This window comes from Meriones unguiculatus, chromosome 10 (genome assembly GCF_030254825.1).
Source record: "Meriones unguiculatus strain TT.TT164.6M chromosome 10, Bangor_MerUng_6.1, whole genome shotgun sequence".
NCBI lineage: Eukaryota > Metazoa > Chordata > Mammalia > Rodentia > Muridae > Meriones > Meriones unguiculatus.
Window position 1 is genome coordinate 2,004,534 of NC_083358.1, and position 22,585 is coordinate 2,027,118.

Consider the following 22,585-nt stretch of genomic DNA (forward strand, 5'->3'; position numbering starts at 1 on the left):
ACTTTTTGCCGACTCGGGAAACGTGTATAGACCTTTTTACCCTCCACACCAGCTTCAGACTGCTAACACACGCCCCTGTAGCCTCATTTCTGGAAAACCACCTTCCTCAACGAACTGTGGCCGACAGCCGACCCTAGGCTGGGTGTTCGCTTTGTCTGACACAAGGTAGCTCTCCTGGAGCTGTGTAGTTTAGGCTAACCTGTAACTTGCAACAATCCGGCTGCCTCGGGCCCCAAATCCTGGGGTTAAAGGCCTGAGCCATCATGCCAGGCTTTAGCTGGCCCTCACTCGCACGTCAGACCTCAGCTACTCGTCAGACTTTGTGCACTCTCGGGCCTAGATCTCCCTTATAGGGAGAGGACCCGACACGCCTCCTAAACCGTGGAGAGGAAAGGGCGTGGGCCTGAGCCGGAAAGCAAGGCCCCAGAAGGAAGTAGTCGGAACCGGGAACCAGAGGGAACTCGGGACTGGCCGGAGCCCGGAAGTGCGGACCCAACACTGTGGCGGTTCCGGAAGCTCAAGTTTAAGCATGGCTGTGGGAGGAAAGGAACGCAAGAGAAAGAAGGGCCGGGAGCAGGGGTGAGTGGCGCGCGGCGCGGCTGGGGGCTGGAGGGTTGGGAGGTGAGTGCGCGCGGCGCGGGTGCGGCTGGGGGCTGGAGGCTTGGGAGGTGAGTGCGCGCGGCGCGGGTGCGGCTGGGGGCTGGAGGCTTGGGAGGTGAGTGCGCGCGGCGCGGGTGCGGCTGGGGGCTGGAGGCTTGGGAGGTGAGTGCGCGCGGCGCTGGTGTGGATGCAGGTTGGGATGGTGGTGAATGCGCGCGGCGTGGCTGAGAGTGTGCCTGTGTTTGCAGACAGACCCCTGAAGACGGCGTGGAGGATGCGGCCGCCGACTACCTGGTGGGACAGGTCGCCGACAGCCTGCGGGGTGCCCAGCACCCTCCTGGAGGCGGGACGGGACGGCTGGCCGCTCTCTTCTGCACGGCGGAGTCCCGGGCTCCGCCAGTGTTTGTGCCTGTGCCCCGGGTGAGTCGCCGGGCTGCGTCCTGACTATCCCTCAGAGCTGGATTTGGGCGGTAACTCGACTGACAGCAGTGGGTGTCTGGCCCTTGAGCTGGGCAAGCGCTTCGCCTTCAGCCCTGTTGATTGACAGGGTCTCCTGTAGCCGCTGTAGGCCTCAGATTCTGTTATGCACCGGAGGGTGATCCTAAACTCGTGAGCCTCCTCCAGCCTCTAGAGTGCTGAGATCACAGGGTTGCCCCACCATATCTGACTTTACTTTTTATTTCGAGACAGGGTCTCACTAGTTGCCCAGGCTGACCTCTAGCACACACGGTGGCCCACATGCTATACTCCTGCCTCAGCTTTCCACTGAATAGCTGGTGTTACAGGCTTGTGTGACCAAGCCCATCAAAGTTGGTTTTGTGACTAATGTTGGCAGTACTCTGCTTCTCTCTATAACCAGCGAGAGAGAAGTATCAGCGTCGAAAGACGTCACAGCGTTAGAGACAGGATCTTTACTGTGTAGCCCTGGTTGGCCTGGCACAGCTCCTTCCTGCTCCACAGCCTGAACGCTGGAATCGGAGGCGTATCCCACAGCACACAGGCTTAGGGTCAGAAGTTTTAAAAATTTGAGGTATTGAGTATGACTTCAAAATTTCAAAAGGAAACACCAAAAAAAAGAAAACCCGATGCTGAAGAAGAAAGTACACCTCATATTAAAAAGCCAGTTTCACAAGAACGTGCCAAAAAAGTGAAAGTGAAGAAACTCTCTGATGCAGACAAGAGGCTGGCAAACAGGTTGGTGAAATTCTCCTTTTTGCCATGTTTAAATACATCAGGATTTTTTCATGTCTTTTTAATTTTTCTCTCACTGCATATTTCTGAATTTAAAAAAATACATTATCTAAAGTCTCATAGTATACAGAAGTAAAAGTGCAAGAAAACCATTTACCCAAAGTGAGCAGTTACTGCTGAAGCAGCCTGTGGGTCTTCAAGCGCGTTAGGTCTCACTCCCGTCACTGTGCCCTGCAGGCTGGAAGCAGCCCCTCGGTTTATGTCAGCGGGGTTTTAGCGTGTCTGTCAACATGTATTCACACATCAGGGTATCATGTAGGAATTTGGTTTCCCTAGAAGCCAGATTTTCCTCATTAACTTAAATGTTTTTATAGACTATTTGAGTTAGTATCCAAATAGCTACACGATTACTACTTTTCCAGTTACCGTTCCTCACTCATTTTTGGGAGGTGGGGTAGGGCAGCGGTTTCTTACATCCCAGGTGGGCCTTGAACTCACTATTTAACCTAAGCTGTACTTGAGCTTCTGACCCTCCTACTGCCATTTCCCAGGTTCTGGATTACAGCCACTTGACACAACGCCTTGGCTCTTAATTCCTTCCCACTCCTTCAACCCTATTTTCTTTTCCCATTTTCCCCTTCTCCTCTTTCAGAAAACCTTTAATAGCTTTTTTTGTTTGTTTGTTTGTTTGTCTTATGTATGTGTGTCGGTTCACCCATGCCATGGTGGCATTTGGAAGTCAGAGACCAAAGCACAGGAGTCCACTCTCTGTCTTCCTATCTGGGTCACAGGGTTCAATCTTGGGTCACCAGCCAAGTGAAAGATGCCTTTACCTGCCTAGCCTTTGCACTAATCCCCCACCTACCCTCACGTATGTTAGTGGTACTTTTATAAATGTGTCAGTTTCTCTCTTACCCAAGCTAGCACCCAAATAATTGAGACTGGACCATTATGTTTGTTTAATAAGTGTTATGGCACAATGCTGGATAGTAATAGATTGCTCTATTCTAATTCTCTAAGCTAGTGTGGCTCCTTCTTTGCCAAAATCCCTGAGCTACTTGTGTTTTATGGCTTTCTCTGCCCAGCTGTTCTCTCCTGATGTCTCCTGGACCTCTGCTTGTGGCTCAATTCCCTACTTTCTCCCTTTCTCTTTTTCTACCCTGGCTGGCAGGAAGTCCAGTGCTATTCTCTCCTGCTCATTGATTGGATGTTAAGCTGCTTTATTGACATAACAGGGAATAATTGGGGAGCAGTGTTTAGACAGGACATTCTCAGAACTTGGATTGCAGCCAGAAAAGGGGGCACAGAAATCAGCATTTGAATTTTACACAGTACGCAACAACGTTGTGCCTGCACACATATTCTGAGGACCCCTTGCTGCTAACACCTGGTAGTTACTGCCTCAGTGGTAGATTCCCGGTGACCTTTTCGTTCTCTTGCTTCTCTTCTCTCTGAATTCAGAGAGAATGAGCACCTTTCTTTAGATTGCTCTGAGGAAACTTGTGAGCCATCTTGCAGTTGTTCTTTGTGGGCACTGCCATGTGTGTCTGCCTTGACCTCTAGACCTGGTCAGTCTCCTGCCCGGCAGCATCTGCACCTGCTTATTCCTGTTCACCGTAAGCTAATGCTTCAGGAGGCTGGTGCTGCAGCTCCGTTGGTGGAGTGCTTGCCTAAGCCGAGTGATGATGCACACCCGCGGTCCCAGCACTTGGGAGGTGGAGGCACTACGATCAGAATTAAGCAGAATTAAGAGTTTTCCTACCCTGTAGAGTGAGTTGGAAGCCGCCGAGCCTGCATGAGACCCTTCCATAAAACAAAAGCCAAAAAGCCAAACAGAAATGCTTCAAACTGAAGTCCTCCTACATACTTGTATTTTCGTTATTTGCCTTCCTCCTACATACTTGTATTTTCGTTATTTGCCTTAGTCAGTGGCTTGGGAGTTATCTTGTGATCTCCCCTCACCATTCATTGCTCCTCAGTTGTTAAAGCCTGAAGCTGCTGCCTTTTTTTTTTCTTTCTCTTTTTTTAAATGGAAAGACAAAGTCTTACTATGCTTTGCGAACAGTCCATTATTCCTGAGCTTCAGATCCTCTGCCGTCATGTCTCAAGTCACTGAGTCACTGTTCTTCAGTTCTCTTTTGTGTCTCCTTTCTATCTCCATCCTTGCTGTAGCTGGCATTTTCTTGTGTTGTCATGACAATATCTTTCTTGTTCACACTTATACACCTTCTTTCCTTACTGTTTTCTCCATTGCATGATTTCTTGGGCCTGCCTGTCTGTGTGTGTCTGTCTGCCTGACTGCCCGCCTACCTCCCTTCCTTTCTGTGGTGCTGGACAATTGAACAAACAAAAATACATGCTAGGCAAAGTGCTTTGCTAAGCTATGCCAGGCTCAAATTAATTTTTGAAGTGCAGCCTTTCTCTGTGGTCTAGGCTCCAGTGCCAGGTATGTGTCATTCAGCCCAGTGATCTTTTTAGGTCTTTAGTCTTTAAAATATTTAAATATTTTAGAATTTAGGTAGGTTCGTGGCATCCAAAAGAAAAAGTCAAGCGCTTTTGCGTAACAAGTTATTCTCAAGCGGACCCCACCATCCCTTATTTTCTTGCCACATTGTTCACATTGAAGTGAACAAAACATTATCCTTGAGCTGGAGTTTTTGACCTGATGGAGGAGCAATAGTAGCTGTATTTATTAAACACTATGCCGAGCACTTTTCTTTTGAGAAGCCTTTCTGGGTTTTGTGTTTCTTTTACAGTACGGTGTTTGGGCTGTTGCCACATGGTCATTTTCGGCCACCTCAGTGCACCACTGAAAGGCTTGAAGGAGGACAGAGGGAAGCAGGAGTCCTTGCATGGCTCCTGATGCCTGTTCTTTTCTCTCACCCTTAGATCCCTGTCTAGTAGCTGGGTGCAGTGGTGCTCACCAGTAATCCCATCACTGGGAGGCTGAGGCAGGCAGATCTCTGTGAGTTCGAGCCAGACTAGTGTACAATGTGTGTCCAGGACAGCCAAGGCTACATGGAAAAACCCTGTCTCAAATAACCAAACAAAAGATCCCTGTCTAGTTCTTTTGTCAGTGTGGCGTTAGACCTTACTGTCCCTGAGCACCAGTACCAGCTGCTGTGTTTACCATTTCAGAGCTTACTGAAGGGATGGTATGCACACAAGACCCCTCACCACCAAGTTCTCAGCCCATAGTAGGTTTATTTCCCCAGAGGGACAAAGGGCAGGGAATAAGACAAAGACATGACGGGATACCAGGGGAAGGGGGGGATATTTAGCCCTGGGGAGGGGGTTAGGGAGTGGAGTTTAGGTCTACAACAACAAAGAACTACCTCTAGATAAAGAGACAGAGTGGCCCATCAGCAAATGGTGTGAAAACTGTTAGGATGGGTATCTAGTTTTGATTGGGCATGCTAATTAGCACAGCCAAAGGGGGCTTTTGATTGCTGGACCTTGGTAGTTAGCCTCAGAAGAAATCAGTGGTCAAATAAGGGAACAGACCTTGGTAGAATACAATCTAATGGTTTTTAGCAAAACAAAGGGGATGGGGAGAAGGGCAAGGCCTGTCAGAGCCATGCTTACTGCTGGCCAGAGTCCCTTTACTTTAGTTAGCAGTCCTTCAACTAGACAGAATTCTTAGAAGCAGGGGCTCTGGTTTTCTCAGTTAACCAGATCCTGTTTCACAGTGTTTGGTAGCATGTAAACCTCTCTGTATACGTAGAGAATGATGTGTCTAGGATGTAGGGCAGAGAATGGGAACAATTCCGCATCAGTAGAGTGTGGACTGAACCTTGAGACTTACATGAGAACCTTAAGACTTCTCTTTAGAACTTTTGCGCTGCTGCTGTTGCCTGGTTTTTAGTGTCATCAGGTATTAGACTTTTCTTCAACTCCTGAGTATAGAATTTGCTTTCTAAAGGTACCAGTCACCTTTGTAAGCTAGTGCTGCTTTAACACTTGTAGATTTCTGAGGCTAAGTTCAGTTTTGGGAAGCAGAAGCAAGCACAAGGAGTGCATTGCGGAGGCAGGACCAGCTTTGTCAAGTGCTGGGATTCTTGTTGGTGATCTTGGTTTTGACTCCTCTTCTCTTTGGTTCCTTAAAAACTAGGGAAAGTGCGCTGGCAAGTGCTGACTTAGAAGAGGAGCTTCACCAGGGGCAAGGGCAGAAAAGGAGACGGCCTCAGGGGAAAGAGGCAGGTGGAGGAGCGCCTGGTGTTGCCCTCAGCCTTGACGGGGGCCAGAGAACGAAAATCCCGCTCAACCCGGAAGAAGAGCGGTTAAAGAACGAGAGGACTGTGTTTGTTGGCAATTTGCCTGTCACGTGTAATAAGAAGGTGAGTGGGAGGGCTAGAACAGACGTAGAGAAGCTCTTGACCATGCTGACTGTTAGTGAGCTCCTGGTCACTAACGCATTGTAGCTGCGTTGTGGGTTCTGGTTCTCTTTGGCAGGTCACAGGCTTAATCTGGCCTGTGTGTGTCTGTGTGTGTTTGTGTGTGTGTGTGTGTGTGTGTGGGTGTGGGTGTGGGTGTGGGTGTGTGGTGCTGGGGCTTGGCTCCCAGCCCTAATTCAGGCTTCCAAAGGTCATGTTTGATTTTTGTTTGTTTTGTTTGTTTTTTCGAGATAGGGATTCACTGTGTAGCCTTGGTTCTCCTGGAACTCAACTCTATAGATCAGACTGGCCTCAAACTTAGATACCCGGCTGCCTCTGTCTCCCAAGTGCTGGGATTAAAGGCCTGCACCACCACTGCCCAGCCTGAAGCTCATGCTTAAAGTGGCGGTGGGCTCTTCCTGTTTGTTTGTTTTTCTTTCACTTGAGCATCTTTCCTGTTACTGCCCCTGGAATATAGACTATATTTCTCTGTCCTTCACTGTTCTGTTCTGCACACCCGAGAAGGTGCCCAGCACTTAGAAGGGCTCAGAGAGTACTTGCTTTGTGGAAGAGCGAGCACTGAAATGCCTTCTGTTCTGCAGGGCTCTCAGAGCCTACTGCCTGCCTTCCATGTGCGTGTGTTTGCTAGTCTGTGCAGTCCTCAGGCCCCAATCATGCTCATCTCTGAAATGATGAGACCACAGTCTCCTTTTCTAAAAACAAAGCAGCTAGACTCTAAACACTGACTTTTATTCTGTCCCCTTGTTTTGATTTGTAAAGATACTGTGTACTATCCTTTTAAAAAATCTACTTCTTAGGTTTCTTTTATGTGCATGAATATTTTGCCTGCATGTATGTGTGTGTACTGCATGTGTGCCTGGTATCTGTGGTGTCAGAAGAAGGCATCAGGTCCCCTGGAAGCTGAGTAACGGATAATTATGAGTTACCATTTGGGTGCTGAGTCCTCTGCAGTAGTAAAAAGTGCTCTTAACTGCTGAGCCGTCTCTCCAGCCCCTCCTTTTTGTTTTTGAGAAAGGATCTCATTATGTCTTTACTCTAACTCATCGCCATCCTTCTGCATCCACAAGTGCTAGGGTGAGAGGCCATGATGTGGATCCATCTCTATATACATGCCCTATTAATTAGCCTTGAGAGCTCAGTCCGCCTGCCTCAGCCTCCTGTACACAGCTTTCTGTTGGTGATTGATCGTCCTTTTAGATCACAAGAGTCCAGAGGAGAGGAGTATGATATTATATTGCTCTGCAAAAATAGTCCTACAGTAAATGGCTTTTAAATTAGAATTAGTTATAGAAAATATTGTTCTACCTGTAAAAACAGGTATTTTCTTCACATGTTGAAATAGTCCAAGAATCATGCCTAGAAATGTCTAACTAGGATTCTCGTCACACGGGTGGTCTCAGTCAGACAGCTGGAGAATTTCCCCGTGGAAGAGCATCCTTAAAAGGCACTCACTGTGGTTTAAGCCAGTGTGAAAAAGATCAGAGAATGTGTGCAAGTTACAAGTCTAATCTCAATTTAAGTGTCTCATAGATTATAAACATTGAAGCCACAGCTAGCATGCACGTCATGCCCGGATGCTATCGTGAACCTGAACCGTGCTTTTCTTCCTCCCGAGTTTCTGTAAAATCTCTGTTCATCCAGCTGAGTAGCCACCTGTTTTTTCAGTTTTTTGGTTTTTAGTCAGTCGATGTGACACTTCATCTTCTTGCCTCCGCTTTGGGTTTGTGGTGCTGGGGTAACAATGTGTGCTGCTCTCCCTGCTTCTTCCCACTGACACAGACACTCATGCAGGTGTCTATTGTTTATTTTAGAAGCTGAAGTCATTTTTTAAAGAGTATGGACAAGTAGAATCCGTGCGATTTCGTTCAGTGGTAAGTGTCCTCTCCCCTGAATACCACATAATGTCGCTCTGCTTTCTCTAAACCAAATCTCCTGGCCTTGGTGCCAGTGTCCATGTCTGAGCTGCACTGGGAAGGTAGCAGCTGCATGTGTTCTCACAGGTCAGTGACACCTGCTACCCCGGCTGGCCCTGGGGTGGAGTGGGCGGAGGACTGCTCCTCGCCAGGCCTCAGGCAGCACAGTGCCAAGTGTGGACGAGTGGCTGTTGCAGGCAGAGCTTGGGCACATGGAGAAGTGGTTGGTATCTCACCTCACTCTCAGCCGGTCATGTTTTCCGAGGGTGAATGCCCAGTAAAGGGTGTTTTTACTGGTTTCTTTCTGTTTGAGACAGAATCTCACTCTGTAGCACCGGCTCTTCTGGATCTCACTAAATAGACCAGGTTGGTCTAGAATTCGCAGAAATCTGCTTCTGCCTTCTGAGTGCTGGGACTAAAGGTGTGCGCCACTGCACCCAGCAGTATGTTTTTTAAAAAATATTTTCAGTGTAATTAGCATGTACAGGTAGTGCTTTCCTTGTTTCTTCTTTCTTTTTTCCGCCGAGACAAGGTTTCTCTGTGTAGCCTTGGCTGTCCTGGAACTCACTCTGTAGACCAGGCTGGCCTTGAACTCACAGAGCCCCACCTGCCTCTGCCTCTGCCTCTGCCTCCCAAGTGCTGAGATTACAGGCGTATACCAGCATGTCCAGCTTGCTTCCCTTGTTTCTAATTGCTCTTGCATGACTCTGTGAGGACTCTGAGAGCTGAGAGCGTGGGTGAGCAGTGGAGGGCTTGCCTAGTGTTTGCGGTTTCTCAGTCTTCACACCAGGGTGTGGGCTGGGTGGCTCTTGTTGCTGATGCTGCCTTGTGTGTCTCGGGATGCCCTGCCACTTTCCTGGGTTACACACCAGCTCCTGTAGACTCCGCATCCAACAAAGGCTTCCTGAGGTTGCCAAGTGTCCCAGTGCTGCTTTAAAAGGAGACATTTTCTGAGACTGACAGGCCTCATCATTTCTGTCAGTGTGCTTTTTCTGTTCCCCACTATTGCCTCCTATTTGATCTGCTCTCCTGAGCCCCATTTCCAATATGAAGTTCTCACCTGACCATTATTTAAGTCCTTGTGGCACCTGGCCTGTTACTATCTCTGCTTTCACAGGCTGACTTTTCCTAATTGAGTAACTTCTTTGTTTTCTCCTTGGCTTGTGACTATTCATGGTTTCTTTTAAATTTGTGTTATTGAGAATCTCTTCTTAAGATTTACTTTTGTGTGTATGGGCGGGAGTTTCCCTGGGATTATGTCTGTGCATCACACTCACGCAGTGCTCCTGGAGGCCTGAAGGGGGCGTCAGGTCGCCTGGAACTGACCGGGTTCTAGACAGTTGTGGGAGACCGGCCTGGGTCGTCTGGAAAAGCAGCCAGAGTTCATCACTGTGCAGCTACCTCCCCCGTCCATCTTGCTTCCTCTTGTTAGAATAGCTGGCTGTGCCGGGTCCTCCCATTTATGCCGCACCCCACAGAATGCAGGTTGCAGGGGCCCGTGGCTCTTCAGCCTCATCTTTCAGCGCAGTACTTACGCTCTGAGCTGAAGCGACTGTCTTGTTGGCCTGTGAGACCCTTCCCACAGCTGCTTCTTTGTCACTTCCTTTTCACTGTGTTGCTAGTGTGACGTGCCAGTGCTTCTGCTGGAGTGTGTTTCTCAGGATCAAGCTCATCCTCAGCCACATACAGAGTGCATGGCTAGCCTGGCTGCAAAGGCTCTGGCTAAAACAAACAAATAAGGCTGGCGAGGTGGCGCACGCTTGTAATTCCAGCACTCACAGAGGCAGTTGTATCTCTGCGAGTTCGAGGCCATTCTGGGCTATAAAGTGGGTCCAGGACAGCCAGGTTACACATAGAAACCCTGTCTCGAAAAACTTAAAAAAAAAAAAAAAGCAAGCATTGCTATTTTTTTCTTTAAAGATTTGTTCATTTATTATGTGTAAGTATTCTGTCTGCGTGTGTGCCTGCACACCAGAAGAGGGTACCGGATCTCACTATAGATGGTTGTGAACCACTATGTGGGAGCTGGGAATTGAATTCGGGACCTCTGGAAGTGCTCTTCATCTCTGAGCTATCTCTCCAACCCAGCCCCACTAATTTTAGGGCCCATTGGGAATATACAATCTCTGAGATGCAAAGGAAACCATGTTTCCTTATTACCAGTTTAGACATTTAAAATTACATGGAACAAATAGAAAGGGTTAATTTATAAATGTTTCCCCCCATTTACATTTACTTTATAAAACTGTCTTCAGCATACTTTTCTTTACTCTTCATTGGCTTGGGATCATGCTGTAGTCTGAGCACTTGTGCCTGCACTGTTTGAGAGAGGCTGTTGAGTGTGGTTCCCTCTGGAATTCCTTGTATCCTAAGCCTCATACTCTTCCCCTTTTCGGTTTGAATTAGGGCTCCCTGTAGCCTTGAACTCAAATAACGAAGCTGAGGGTGGCTTTACCTTCCTCCTCTCTCAGGTGCTGGGACTGTAGGGTTACAGGAAGGGGCCACCACTCCTGTTCTCAGTCCTTTTCACACGCGTTAGCGGAGCTGTTTCCTTCCTAATTTTCCTAAAGTGTTTTGAGTTACCTGAGTTACAAGTGGTTAGAATATTTTGGCTTCTACTGAAATTGCTAGGGGTGTAGCAGAGATAGACCACAAGTCAGCGCACAGAGCCCTGAGATCAGTCCCCCGCCCTGAGAAAGGGGGAAGAGTGAAAATGTTAACCACGTTGAAAAAACACCTCAGATTTAAATGCTTATTTTTTTTTTCTTAAAAGATGCCAGCAGAAGGAACACTGTCCAAAAAGTTGGCCACAATAAAGTAAGTGTATAATAAGATCCTTTTCTTTGCTTTTTCTTTTTTCTTTTCATTTTTCTTTCTTCCTTTCCCATCCTAGTATTCTGTAAAGTATACCCTATTTATTCAGGTACACCTGCTGATGGCTAGTTAGTGGTGGGTTTTAGGTTTTGTTTCATCTCATAGACAACACTGATGAATGACCTTATATCTGGTAATTTTGTACAAACGTGAGGTAGTGAGACCACTCTGCTTTTATAGTTTGGCTGTTATGCCACAGAGTTGATCACCTGTTTATAGTCACATTTTATAAGGAGTAGCAGTTTTAGTTTATAGGAATTGTATTTTTTGGCTTTTTTGGTCCTGGGCAGCCTAACAGGTAGAAGTGGTCTTTGTGGTTCAGGTTGAATGGGCACCCACCTTTGCAGCAGGGTGGCCTGGCTTTGTCGGAATGCTGGAGGGTTGGTTTTAATTGCATGGTAGCGATGAAGTCAGCTGTCTGTGATAAAAGGTTCAAATGTTGCTTCTCTAGTTGTCTTTTTTTTTTTTTTTTTTTTTTTTTGCATATTAGGATTCTTGCCATGGGAAACTTTATGTTTAGGTGTTTTGTTTTGTTTTCTATAAAAGTGTAATTTACCTTCAGGAAAATTGCATGCTTGAGATGTATGACTTTAGGATCTTCCTTTTTGCTATCTTGGGCTTGACCTCAGGGCTTTGTGCATGCTCAGTGACTGCTCTGCCAGCAGCCACACACATCTCATTGTGTAGCCCTGACTGGCTGGCCCAGAGCTCACGGAGATCTGCCTGTCTTCTGCCTCCCAAGTGCTGAGATTAAAGGCGTGCACCACCACATCCTGCCAGCCCGTAGATTTTTGAGACAGTCTTGCTGTGTAGCAAGTTCTGTGGGACTCCTGATCCTTCTGCCTTTGTTTCCTGAGTGCTGGGCAGGGAGGGGAACACCGCCACTCCTGGCCGCCTGTAGGTGCGCTGGTGAAAGCATTGCTGCGGTCTTCGTGCTGAGTCCCTCCTTAGCCCGCTCTACTGTGCCCTTGTAGTGCGTCCCTCCACCTCAGCTCCTAGGCGGCCGCTCAGGTGTGGAGTGGCATGTGCTGCTGTGTGACGGCAGCAGACTCCCCCACTTCATGGGTGTTCTGGATGGGATGTGCAGCCTGCTTTATGCTAGTAAGCACACACTGCTGAGCACAATTCAGCCTCCTGTATCTTCTGGTCTGGCTTCCCCAGCATGACTTTGAGAGCTGTGCTGTGTGCATCCGTGTTCCATTCTCTGTCAGGGCAGCTTCCTTGTGTAGAGTTAACAAAGTTTGCTTATTCATAGCCCTTCAATATTCAGGTGATTTCAGTTTTTACCTTTCAAGCAGCAAGGACTGAAAACATTGTGTCCAGCTTATTTCTGAGGAAGCCCTGGGGTGAGATGGCTGTGCCTTACAGTAGCCTGTTTTAGCTTCCTGAAAAATGGCCACTTGCCACCCTCGTCTCTGCATGCTTCACATTCCCCAGCAGTGGGTGAGCACGCAACAAGGACGTTCATGTCCTCACCAGTCACTCAGCGTCAGCCTTCCCAAAGGCTTCACACTGCTTCTGCTTTTCTCATAGTCTAAGAGAGCAAACAGTTTTTATGGGCTTACTGGGTATTTGCATATTTGGTCAAGTATTGTAAAAACTTCACCTGTTTTCTGCTATCTTTTCCTCTTGTTTCTGAGAGTAGGAAAGGGAGAGAGAGAAAGACAGAGCCTCAGACAGACAGACGGGTTGGATGAGAGTTACATATTCTGCATGCAAAAGCTTTAGTGTCTTTTAAAAATCAAAAGGGTAAGAAATTTCTTATTCTATTGAGGCCAGGTATAGAGTGCTGGCATTCATTAGCCTGTGGTGCAGTGGGGATGTGCGGAGGGCTCTGCACTAGTCCCAGAGCCAGGCAGCCCGGGGTCTGTCAGGAGGCTGTGCTCAGCTCCTCCTCGCCGTGGCAGCCGGCCTGCCCAGCACACCTGCTTGAACACTCACTCATGTATGTGTGTGGGCATCCATGTGCTGCATTAGGTGCGTAGGAGTCGGTTCTCCACCACCATGTGGGCACCGGAGGAGCAAACTCCAGTCTCCAGTCTTGTAGGCGTTTGCACTCACTGAGTCATCTTGTAGACAAGCTCAGCCGTTAGCCTTTGATGGGTCTTATGTTCCATGCCATCTTGTTGACAAGAGGTTCCTGATTCCTTTTCTTTCCGCCCCCGAGTCTTGTCTCTGCCCTGACTGCCCCTCCCCACAGCATCCTCACCTTCTTTGTCTGGAGGAGGATCCAGGTGGGGCTCGGCCACTCCTCTCTGGCCTGTTGTTACCACAGCTGTGCTCTGGGGCTCCTGCCCACTCTCCATCTTCCTGAGGATGTTAGCTCACACAGGGATGCTCTGTGCATGGCCTCTCCAGCATCAGTGCCTTGGAGGGTTCTGGCTGAGGCTCAACTGTGCTGTTATTGTCTTTTTTGGCGTGAGGACCCTGGCCTTGGTGTCCAGGCTGCTTTCCTCCAAGACCCTCCTCTCTGATGGCTTCTGCCGGAAGTTCTGACACAGTAGATTGGCTGAGAGCAGCTGCTGTGGGGTAGGGGAGCCAAGCACTGGGTGTTGTCAGTGCTTCGTGATTTCTCACTGGGTCCGAGGAATGCCAGCTCTCCCTGAAGCAGACCGGCCTGCTCGCCTCTGCTGTTCATGTGACAGGATCTTTTTAGACAGAAGAACAAAGCCACATTCTGTTCCTGTCTTCTTGGGGTGTTTGTCAGCAGCTGTGGGTTGTGGGAGAGAACTAGGTGCTGGACACCACCAGACTGAGTTTCTGTCCTTGGCTAGTGTGTTCACCTTTTGATCAGTCACACACCTCTTCACACCTTATTCTTCATTCATAGAGTCAGAAAAAGCCTGGTGGCGCACGCCTGTAATCCCCGCACTCAGCAGCAGGTAGAGGCAGGCAGATTTCTGTGAGTTTGAGGCCAGCCTGGGCCTCAAAGCGAGTCCAGGTCAGCCAAGACTACGTAGAGAAACCCTGTCTTGAAGCAACAACAACAACAACCAAAAGTCACGGAAAGAGCATCCATATTGGGATGAGGTTAAGAGACACATGTGAATGTCTGGCTCAGCGCTCCGCAGTGTTTCACATCTAATAAATCACAGCCATTTTTCTCAGTAGAAAACTGCCAAGTTGTACAGGGGAAATCACAGAGACTATGGCTGCATGCGCAGGCCCAAGCTGTATAGGATCCCAGCGCTGAGAGGGGAAGTGGGCACAGCCTCTGTGCCTAGCCCAGAAGCTGTCTACACAACTGTCAGCTGCTCACATGGGAAAAATTTGCTTTCTACAATGGTGCCTCACTGGGTATACCACATTTAGGCAAGGCCCTGTGCCCAGCAGTAGATGGCTAACACAAAATGGTGGTATTTTTGAACTTTTTGTTTTGTCTCATACTGCTTGGTTTGGACTTTTTTTTTTTTTTTTCTTTCCAACCATACTGGTCTTTTCTTATATATTACAGTTTCTGATTTTATGTTTTTGTGGGTGTGTGTATGTGTCCATCCTTTTTATTTTCTTCTGTATTGTTTGTTTTTTTATTTGACTGTTTTCTAAAGAGAGAGAAGGTGTGGAATGGGATGGGTGGCAAGGATTTGGGAGAAGATACAGGAAGAGAACTGATCAGACTGTATTGTGTGAAAATAACCTTTTTTCTTTTTTGGTCTTTTTGTTTGGTTACTTTTTTGTCATGAGACAGGGTTTCTTTGTGTAGCCTTAGCTGTCCTGGCACTCACAGAGATCCACTGGCCTCTGCCACCTCCCACCCCCCCCACTGGGATTAAAGGCGTGCATTATCATGCCTGGCTTGAAAAATAGTTTAGTTTTTTTTTTTTTTTTCAATAAAAAGAGAAAGGCCGTCTGGTGGTGTAGTGTGCTACAGCATGCCATGTGCCGTGCCTGGCGCTGTTTGCTCATCTGTGCGCTGGCTTTTTATTACTTCAGCAGCAGGCCAACATCTGTAGGCAAGGACCAGTGATCACTGCTACATCTGTATTACAGTTTTCCTTAAGATTTGTTTTTATTTTTATGTGTATGGATATATGTGCAACATGTGTGTTTGGTGTTCAAGCCAGACAAGGATGTCACGTCCCTGAAACCAGAGTTACAGATGGTTATGAGCTGCACTGAGGGTGCTGGAACTGGCCCAGGGCCTCTTCAAGAGCAACAAGTGCACGTAACCACTGAGCCATCTCTCCATCTGCAGGCTGTTTACCCTTAATATTACTGTTTTCTGCTGAATTACATCCATGCTATATTACTGCCAGAGCCCGCCGGCAGAGTCGAACAGTTCTTGAGTGGGGAGTGAGGATTGAAAGAAAGTTAATAAACCAACACAGTACACATGGGATCTGTCTGAGAGGGCTCTCAGTAGAAACTAGTCTCCCGGTTTATTCCCATAATCCCTTTTCAAGTCAGAGCAAAAGCAACTCAGTACAATGAATGTGTTCAGGGAGAAGTCAGACTTGTTTTACCTCTGACCACCTGTCTGTGTGATCCTCACACACAAAAGGTGTGAACTTGACAAGAGAAGATATCCCATCCAATGTCTCAAACAAAGGGAGATAGACTCGGCAAAACATCCTGCTTATCGCTGACTCCAGGTGAATGCTAGGGTGAAAACATGCCCTTCCTTAGAGCTAAATAACAAAGCAGCCTGGCAGACCAGCGGCTCCCCACGTTACCCTTTTGCAAGTATAGGTCTTGGGCAGCCACATCAACTGTAATCATTAATGGTGAAAAGCTGGCCTGGGGAGATGACACGGTTAGTTATATGGCTGGCTTGCAAGCACGAGGACCTAAGCTCGATCCCTGGATGCCTTGTTAAGTAAATAAAACGAAAACAGCAGGCGCGGTGCTTGGTGCTTGTAGTACTTAAAGTGCTGGAGAGGCGGGTAGAGCCTGGTGCCCAGTGGCCGGCCAGCCTGTATGGTGCGACAGGCCAGCGAGAAACCCTGTCTCAAAACTCTAGGGCCTGCAAGACTGCCCAGCAAGCACATGCCTGCCACCAAGCTCTGGAAGCCACATGGGGGAAGGAAAGGATTAATTCCCAAGAGCGTCCTCTGCCGCCACGTGAGGGTGCGTGCCTCCCTTACCTACAACTAAGTAAACAAATGTCTTAAAAATATACCAAAAATGGTAGACAGCACTTAGGGGAAGAGAGATGAGAGGGACCTCTGGATTCCATTCGCACCTGCACGTATGTGCAAGCACACTCACACCAAGTGGAGAGCAGCTATGACATGCCTTGCTGAGAACTGTGGTCTTGAAAAGGGACCATGACTGAGCCAGATCACACCTTTGGATCCAGCAGTGAGTTTATAAGGTACAGAAGACAGTTTCATGTCAAACTGTTTTCTCGGGGCCAGGCTGTGGGAGATAATTCATATCAAAAGCTGCAGCAAACTGAAGGAGAGAGCAGGCCAGAGAGTGCTGTCCAGGAGCCGATGAGGCTGCGGGCTGGATTAGGAGGGAGGCCACCTTGAGGAAGCGGGCGTGGTGGTGGCTGTGTGGTGGCCATCAGAGGCAAGGCTGGAGCTGGCTGCCAGGGCTTTGGCTCCGTGTGCTGAGCTGTTTGTGGGTGTGCACTTTCTATGCATGTCTTGCAGCGAGAAAGAAAAATATTAGGCACAGAGTTAGAGCCAGGATGACACTCTCATCCTTCTATTGTTCTGCGCTGACACGTGTGGGTGCCCTGTTCTTACCACTCCTTCGCAGTGAGACTCCCGAAAGTGTGCTTCCTGTTCTTTTGCTATCTTTTTATGTCTGCTCCTTTTTGAGTTGTTGATCTTTACTGAAATGTGGACCTTCTGCTCTGCAGGTCTTGTACTCTATTAATTGTAGAAAACAAAATTAGAATTTCTTTCTTGAATTTGAGGTTAGCAAGTTTTCCATGATCTGTTTTCCCTTGTGTTTGCTCTGTAGACGTAAATTTCATCCTGACCAGAAGAGCATCAATGCATACGTCGTGTTTAAGGAGGAGAGTGCGGCTGCACGTGCACTGCAGAGGTACTTGTGTCTGCGGTTGAGCACTCTGTCCTCTGTCCTGTGGGGAAGGGTTCCCACAACCCGGTGCTCATTTCAACGTCGATTTTCCCCTTGTCTTTGTAAGTAGAAATGGAGCCCAGATTGCAGAGGGATTCCGTATTCGAGTTGATCTCGCATCTGAAACTTCCTCTGTAAGTAGAATATGACTTGTTTACAGATCCTAACAAGAGTCAGATGTGGGAGCTCATGCCTGTAATTCCTGCATCAGGAGGGTGAAACAGAGGAATTACAGGAATTACAGAGTAACTGTGTGAAACTGTTCCCCAAAAAACAAGCCAGCAACAGTAATATCTTGACAGCTGTGTAGAAAGGCGGAGCCAGTAGTGTGAACAGGAGGGAAACTGAGAAAGAAGCCTTTCTTCTTTAGGGCAGCAGCTGTTCCGGAGAGCATGTGGCCTCAGTTACCTGGTGTCAGCCTTCCTAATGCTGCGACCCTTTAATCCAGTGACCCCACCATAAAATTATTACGTTGCCACTTCATAACTAATTTTGCCACTGTTGTGAATGAATCATAATGTAAATATCTATGTTTTCCGGTGGTATTAGGTGACCCTGTGAAAGGGTCATTTGACCAAAGTGGTCGCAGCCTTCAGGTTGAGAGCTCCTGCCTTAGAGCTCAAAGTGTGTGCTGATTGGCTCCTCAAAGGCCAAACTGTGTAAAAGCAGGCCTTCCGGAAGCAGCACTGTGAGTAGCGCTGTGCATGAAGCTGCTCCTCTGCTCACAGGTATGCAGAGGGAAGACAAGAGACAGACATGGGCAGGCGTATAATCAGCCAGAAGGGGAGCGATGTATGGGGGAGGGGCGGGGAGTTTCTCTCTTCTAACACACATGGCTTTTATTCTTCCTGTTGTTTCAGAGGGACAAGAGATCAGTATTCGTGGGTAATCTGCCTTACAGTAAGTTTGTTTAAGCAAATGAAAGTATCATTGTTAGTACATGATGGCAGGTCATGGGTTGGTGGCCAGGGCTTGCCTACGATGTGTGAGAACAGTAATGTGTGGAAGGCAACAAAAGGAAAGTGAGTTATTCTGGGTGTGATGCTCAGTATATATCTTTAATGTCAGCTACTCAGGGCCAAAGCACGAAGACTGAAAGGTGAAGACCAATTAGACTGCCTCAGAGGACAGTTTAGAAAGAGCTGGGGTTGTTGTGGCAGAGCTCCTCTCTAGTGTTACCACCAGAACCCACACAAACAACTAAGTAATTTAATGATTTGCTTGTGACTAACTTTAAGAAGCATTTTATAAGCTGGGTGATGGTGGCCCAGCACTTAGGAGGCAAGGCAGGCGATCTCTGAGTTAGAGGCCAGCCTGCTCTACAGAGCATGTTTTAGTATAGCAAGTACTACACAGAGAAACCCTGTCTCAGAAAAGCAGAAAAAGAAAGCAGCAGCATGCTTATGATGCTGTGTGCATGGGCCTTTGCTTACCTCGGAGCACATCAGACCTCTCTAGCTGCTACGGGGAAGCCTCTCACCTCAGCTGTGTTGGGTCTTTGTAGAAGCTGAAGAGTCTGCGTTGGAGGAACACTTTCTGGACTGTGGAAGCATCGTAGCAGTGAGGATCGTGAGGAACCCACTCACGGGTGTCGGCCGAGGCTTTGGCTATGTGCTCTTTGAGGTATGGGAGACGAATGTGCTGAGGCTCTTTGAAATGTTGGGTGAGGCCGCTGTGCTGGTGTGCTGCCATGTAAAGCCCCAGGTTCTGACTGAAGGAAGCTGAATGAATTCCTAACCACAGCAGAGTGACCTCGGAATTTTACCTTCTGTGACCATTCACTCAGTGTTTCCTAATATTCTTAGGCAGTAAAGAACGAAACCCACTTGATGGCACTTAGATTTATTTGTATTATTTGTCATATGAATGTGTGTGGTCTGTATGTAGGTTTGTGCATGTGGGTGTAGGTGCCAGGCCAGAGATGTGGAATCCCCACCCCCACCCCATGAGCTGGAGTTACAGGTGGTTCTGAGCCACCTAGCATGGGTGCTGGGGACTGAACTCCAATTCTCTGTAAGAGCAGTATGTATGCTTAACTGTGGAGTGAGGCGTTTCCCAGGACCAGGCTCTTGACTCCTGATGGGCATTGCCGGGAGGCGGGTGTCGCTCTCCTACACTGATCTTATTTGTTACTGGTCTTTATGTAACTCACCCCTTTGAGAAGCTTATAACATACTTTCTACCTCTCAACATTTAAAATTGTACTAATGGTTCTGCGTTGGAATAGAACAGAATTTCAGACTCAAGTAGAACTCTCGCCAGTCCCATATCTCAGGGACTGGGAGTTTTCTGCTTTCTACTTATAACAAAATTTTACAGAAAGTTGGGTTATGAGCTGTTCACTGTTCTGAAGAACGCACATGTGATGAGAACAGTGAACCTGTGGTTGATTGTGGGCATTTGGTGAGGCGGCTTAAGCCCCGCCAGGTAACCTTGAGGGGAGCATGAGCAACTAGGGGCTCAAGCCTGAGATTGACATATACCACTGAATTCTGACTAGTCTCATTACATAGGAGTTTCTGGTGGAAATTAATGTTTCTTCATCTTATTACTACAGAACACAGATGCTGTTCATCTTGCTTTGAAGTTAAATAATTCTGAGCTAATGGGAAGAAAGCTGAGAGTCATGCGTTCTGTTAATAAAGAAAAACTAAAACAACAGAATTCAAATCCAAGCTTGAAGGATGTCAGTAAACCTAAGCAAAGACTTAATTTTACTTCCAAAGATGCAGGACATTCCAAGAATGCATTTATTGGAGAAAAGGCTGTTCTCATGAAAAAGAAGAAGAAAGGACAAAAGAAAAAAGTGCAAACAAAGAAACCAAAAAAGCAGCAGTAATGACAGAAGCTGCCTCTTCCTTTCTGTGGTGAAGCAGCAGTAATGACAGAAGCTGCTTCTTCCTTTCTGTGGTGAGGGGTGTTTGGCAATGAGGGTCTCGGTTTTTTATGGAATATGTGAAAACTGTGGAGGCTTCCACAGTGCTTTTTATTCATGTTATATGTCAGGCTTCTTTGAAGCTTAGTTCTTAGAAGTGGATGAAAGAGAAATAATAAACATTAATACTGGTTGTGCTTAGACCAGATATTCAAATGGTTACTGTGGGAATACTGACTCTAGGTGTGGAATCTCATTGTGCCTGAGAAAGGGAGCTGCTGGTGATACACACCCGTGCTTCACCTCTCATCTCTGTGGAGAGCCCCATCTCTGCCTTATTCCATCCGTCAAATACTTGCTAACTAGTAAGAACACTAAGAGAAGTGTGACTGACTCCTAATACATAGCCAGCAACTACAGTGGTCATTGATGTCCCTGACAGGTTGCCCATGAGGCTGGTTTCATTTGAAGACTACTCTTCCAGGAAAATGTCATCCTTAAATTAGTGTCGCTCAGAATGAAGCAGCTGCCTCAGAAAGCGTGAAGACATTTCCTACTGAATTGTGATAATTAAATTGAAAACTTTAGATTTGAATGACAGGACAGCGTACTGCTGTGTTCTGTAGGGGGTTGGCCTGGTTACAGTGACTGGCTCTGATTTTACCAAGCTGGGGCTGGTTCCAGGATGAAGTAAGGGGAGGGGGAGTAAGCCAAGGGCTGATCTAGTTAGGCAGAGTCTAGTAATACACATCCTGTCACGTTGATAGGCAGGAGGATAGGATGAGTTTTACGAATTTAGTTTTGAAAAATCTGTCTTTGGGAACTAGCATGTAGAAAACCTAATGCATGTTTAAGACATAGGCTGGAGAGGTGGCTTCTCGGTTAAGAACATGCACTGCTCTTCCAGGAAGACTGGGGTTCAATTCCCAGCACCCATGTCAGGCAGTTCACAACTGACTACCTGGAGCTCCTGGGTCCAACTCCTCTGGCCTCCTCAGGCTCCTGCACTCATGAACATACCTACACAGAGGCATAAACATATAATTAAAAATAAAAGTGTAGCTTTTAGAACAGAGAAAGTTCTGTTTCCTGTGTCCAAGACTGAATATTTCATGGTTAGTTTCCCTTACGGTATTTGGAACCTTGCTTTTCAGGTTCCAAACCTTAAATCTCAGTAATTTTATCTGATCATTGTTGAGCATTTTTGCATAAGTTATATAACAATGGAACATTAGATTTTGTGTGCATACTGTAACTCATGTGAGTGAGCAGCTTAACTAAAGCATAGCAGATTATATGTGGACATTATTACTGTGTGTATAACGTGAATGGAGGCGCATGGGTGCCGTCGTGCACATGTGGCTGTCCTTCCGAAGCGCACAGCCTTTTCCCTGCACCCAGATGTTTTGGAATTTGTTACTGTGTAACTGTTGAATCTACTTTCATAAATAGAATGTGTGCTACTATGGTTGCTTAAAACATTAAAAAATGTATTTTGTAGAAAATTTTCTAAAGATATTTTGTGTAATTTTTTGTTACCTGGAAAAAAACTTGTTTATATCTGATTAAATATTAAACCATAAGACTGTGTGTTGAGAGGTTCACAAACTTAAGAGTTAATTCCTGGGACTGGAGCAAAATCACCAGATCACAGTCCTTTCAGAGCAAAGGTCCAGCAGCAGTCCACACCCAGGTTAACCTTAGGATGTGACTGGAATCACGGAGCCCCTAAGAAAGTCCATGGAATGTGCTGACCCCCTTCCCCCCCTTGCTACAGCCTAGACTGCACGTAATGGCAGGACCAGAGGTCAGGTGTCCCCCAGATAGCCAGGCCTGACCATTTGCAGTCTTGGTGCCTAAAACAGAAAAATCATTTTGAAGGTCAGCTCCCCTGGAGACCCTTTCACCCAATCCCGTAATGCCAAGACTTGTACTTCCCTGTTTGCGTTTTTTTTCCCCCTTTAAAAACCTTGTTTTCCCAGAGTGGGGGTTCACTTGCCCCTTTGTCTTTGTGAAGGGCAGCAACCCAGCTCCTGTTTGTAATAAAAGACCCTCATGTTTTGCATCGGACTCAAATCCTGTTGGTCATTTGGGGACTCGAGATCTGGGTCTTAGAATTCGTGGGCAGCAGTGGTGAGAAGCTGGCTTTTATCATAAAAATGCTGGGTAGGAGTTGACTGAAAGTAACTTATGTCTCTTGCTACCTCTATCTGCTAACCTAGGTAGGCCTAGTCCTGGAAGACTCCTTACAGTCTAGAGTGTTTTCAGCCTCTGAGACTTACTGCTTAATAAGCTCACCCTTTCTTGTTCTCACTGAGCTGCTTCAACTCAGCTGTTCTGGCTCAAACTCCAGGCTGATTGATTCAAACTGGCTTCTCTTCGGTTTCTGGCTGAATTTCTCTGCTTGGCCTCAAACTCTGGCAATCTGTTCTAATTTTCTGGCTCTTTCTGTCTTCACCCACGTCTACTTTTTTACCTCTTCAAACTGTCTGTAAAACTCTCGGAAAAAAACTGCTTCTGAATTCCATGAACTGAACTGCCACTAACTCCACTGCACTGCTGTTCAGCTCCCTGACTCAGCTGAACTGCCTGCACAGCACTCAGAGTCACTAGGGTGCTGGGATTAAAAGCATGTACCAACCACCTCGCCGGGACGTAAGCTTTTCTGAATCTTCCTCTATACCAGTCTGACCTTGAATTTGGAG

At 47.2% G+C, this 22,585-nt stretch overlaps 1 protein-coding gene across 3 annotated transcripts; it reads left to right on the forward strand.

Moving 5' to 3' along the window:
• The first annotated feature begins 442 nt into the window (after positions 1–442).
• On the forward strand, positions 443–21,385 carry Rbm34 (RNA binding motif protein 34). Of its 3 annotated transcripts, XM_021647729.2 has the most exons (11): positions 443–579; positions 849–1,020; positions 1,661–1,794; positions 5,903–6,128; positions 7,997–8,056; positions 10,872–10,915; positions 16,886–16,969; positions 17,076–17,139; positions 17,866–17,905; positions 18,510–18,628; positions 19,563–21,385. In XM_021647729.2, the coding sequence occupies exons 1-11, from the start codon at positions 530–532 to the stop codon at positions 19,842–19,844; spliced, it is 1,275 nt and encodes a 424-aa protein (XP_021503404.1). In that variant the 5' UTR covers positions 443–529; the 3' UTR covers positions 19,845–21,385. The 3 variants fall into 3 exon arrangements, with proteins under 3 accessions (XP_021503404.1, XP_021503405.1, XP_021503406.1); XM_021647730.2 differs by lacking the exon at positions 7,997–8,056; XM_021647731.2 differs by lacking the exon at positions 1,661–1,794 and having other exon boundaries at positions 445–579.
• The last annotated feature ends 1,200 nt before the right edge of the window (positions 21,386–22,585 follow it).

Bases quoted from the DNA above. Each gene is read 5' to 3' on its own strand.
- Rbm34 (XM_021647729.2), top strand. From the start codon at position 530: ATGGCTGTGGGAGGAAAGGAACGCAAGAGAAAGAAGGGCCGGGAGCAG. The intron at 580-848 runs GTGAGTGGCGCG...CTGTGTTTGCAG, and splicing joins AAGAAGGGCCGGGAGCAGGG to ACAGACCCCTGAAGACGGCG. The intron at 17,906-18,509 runs GTAAGTTTGTTT...GGGTCTTTGTAG, and splicing joins CGTGGGTAATCTGCCTTACA to AAGCTGAAGAGTCTGCGTTG.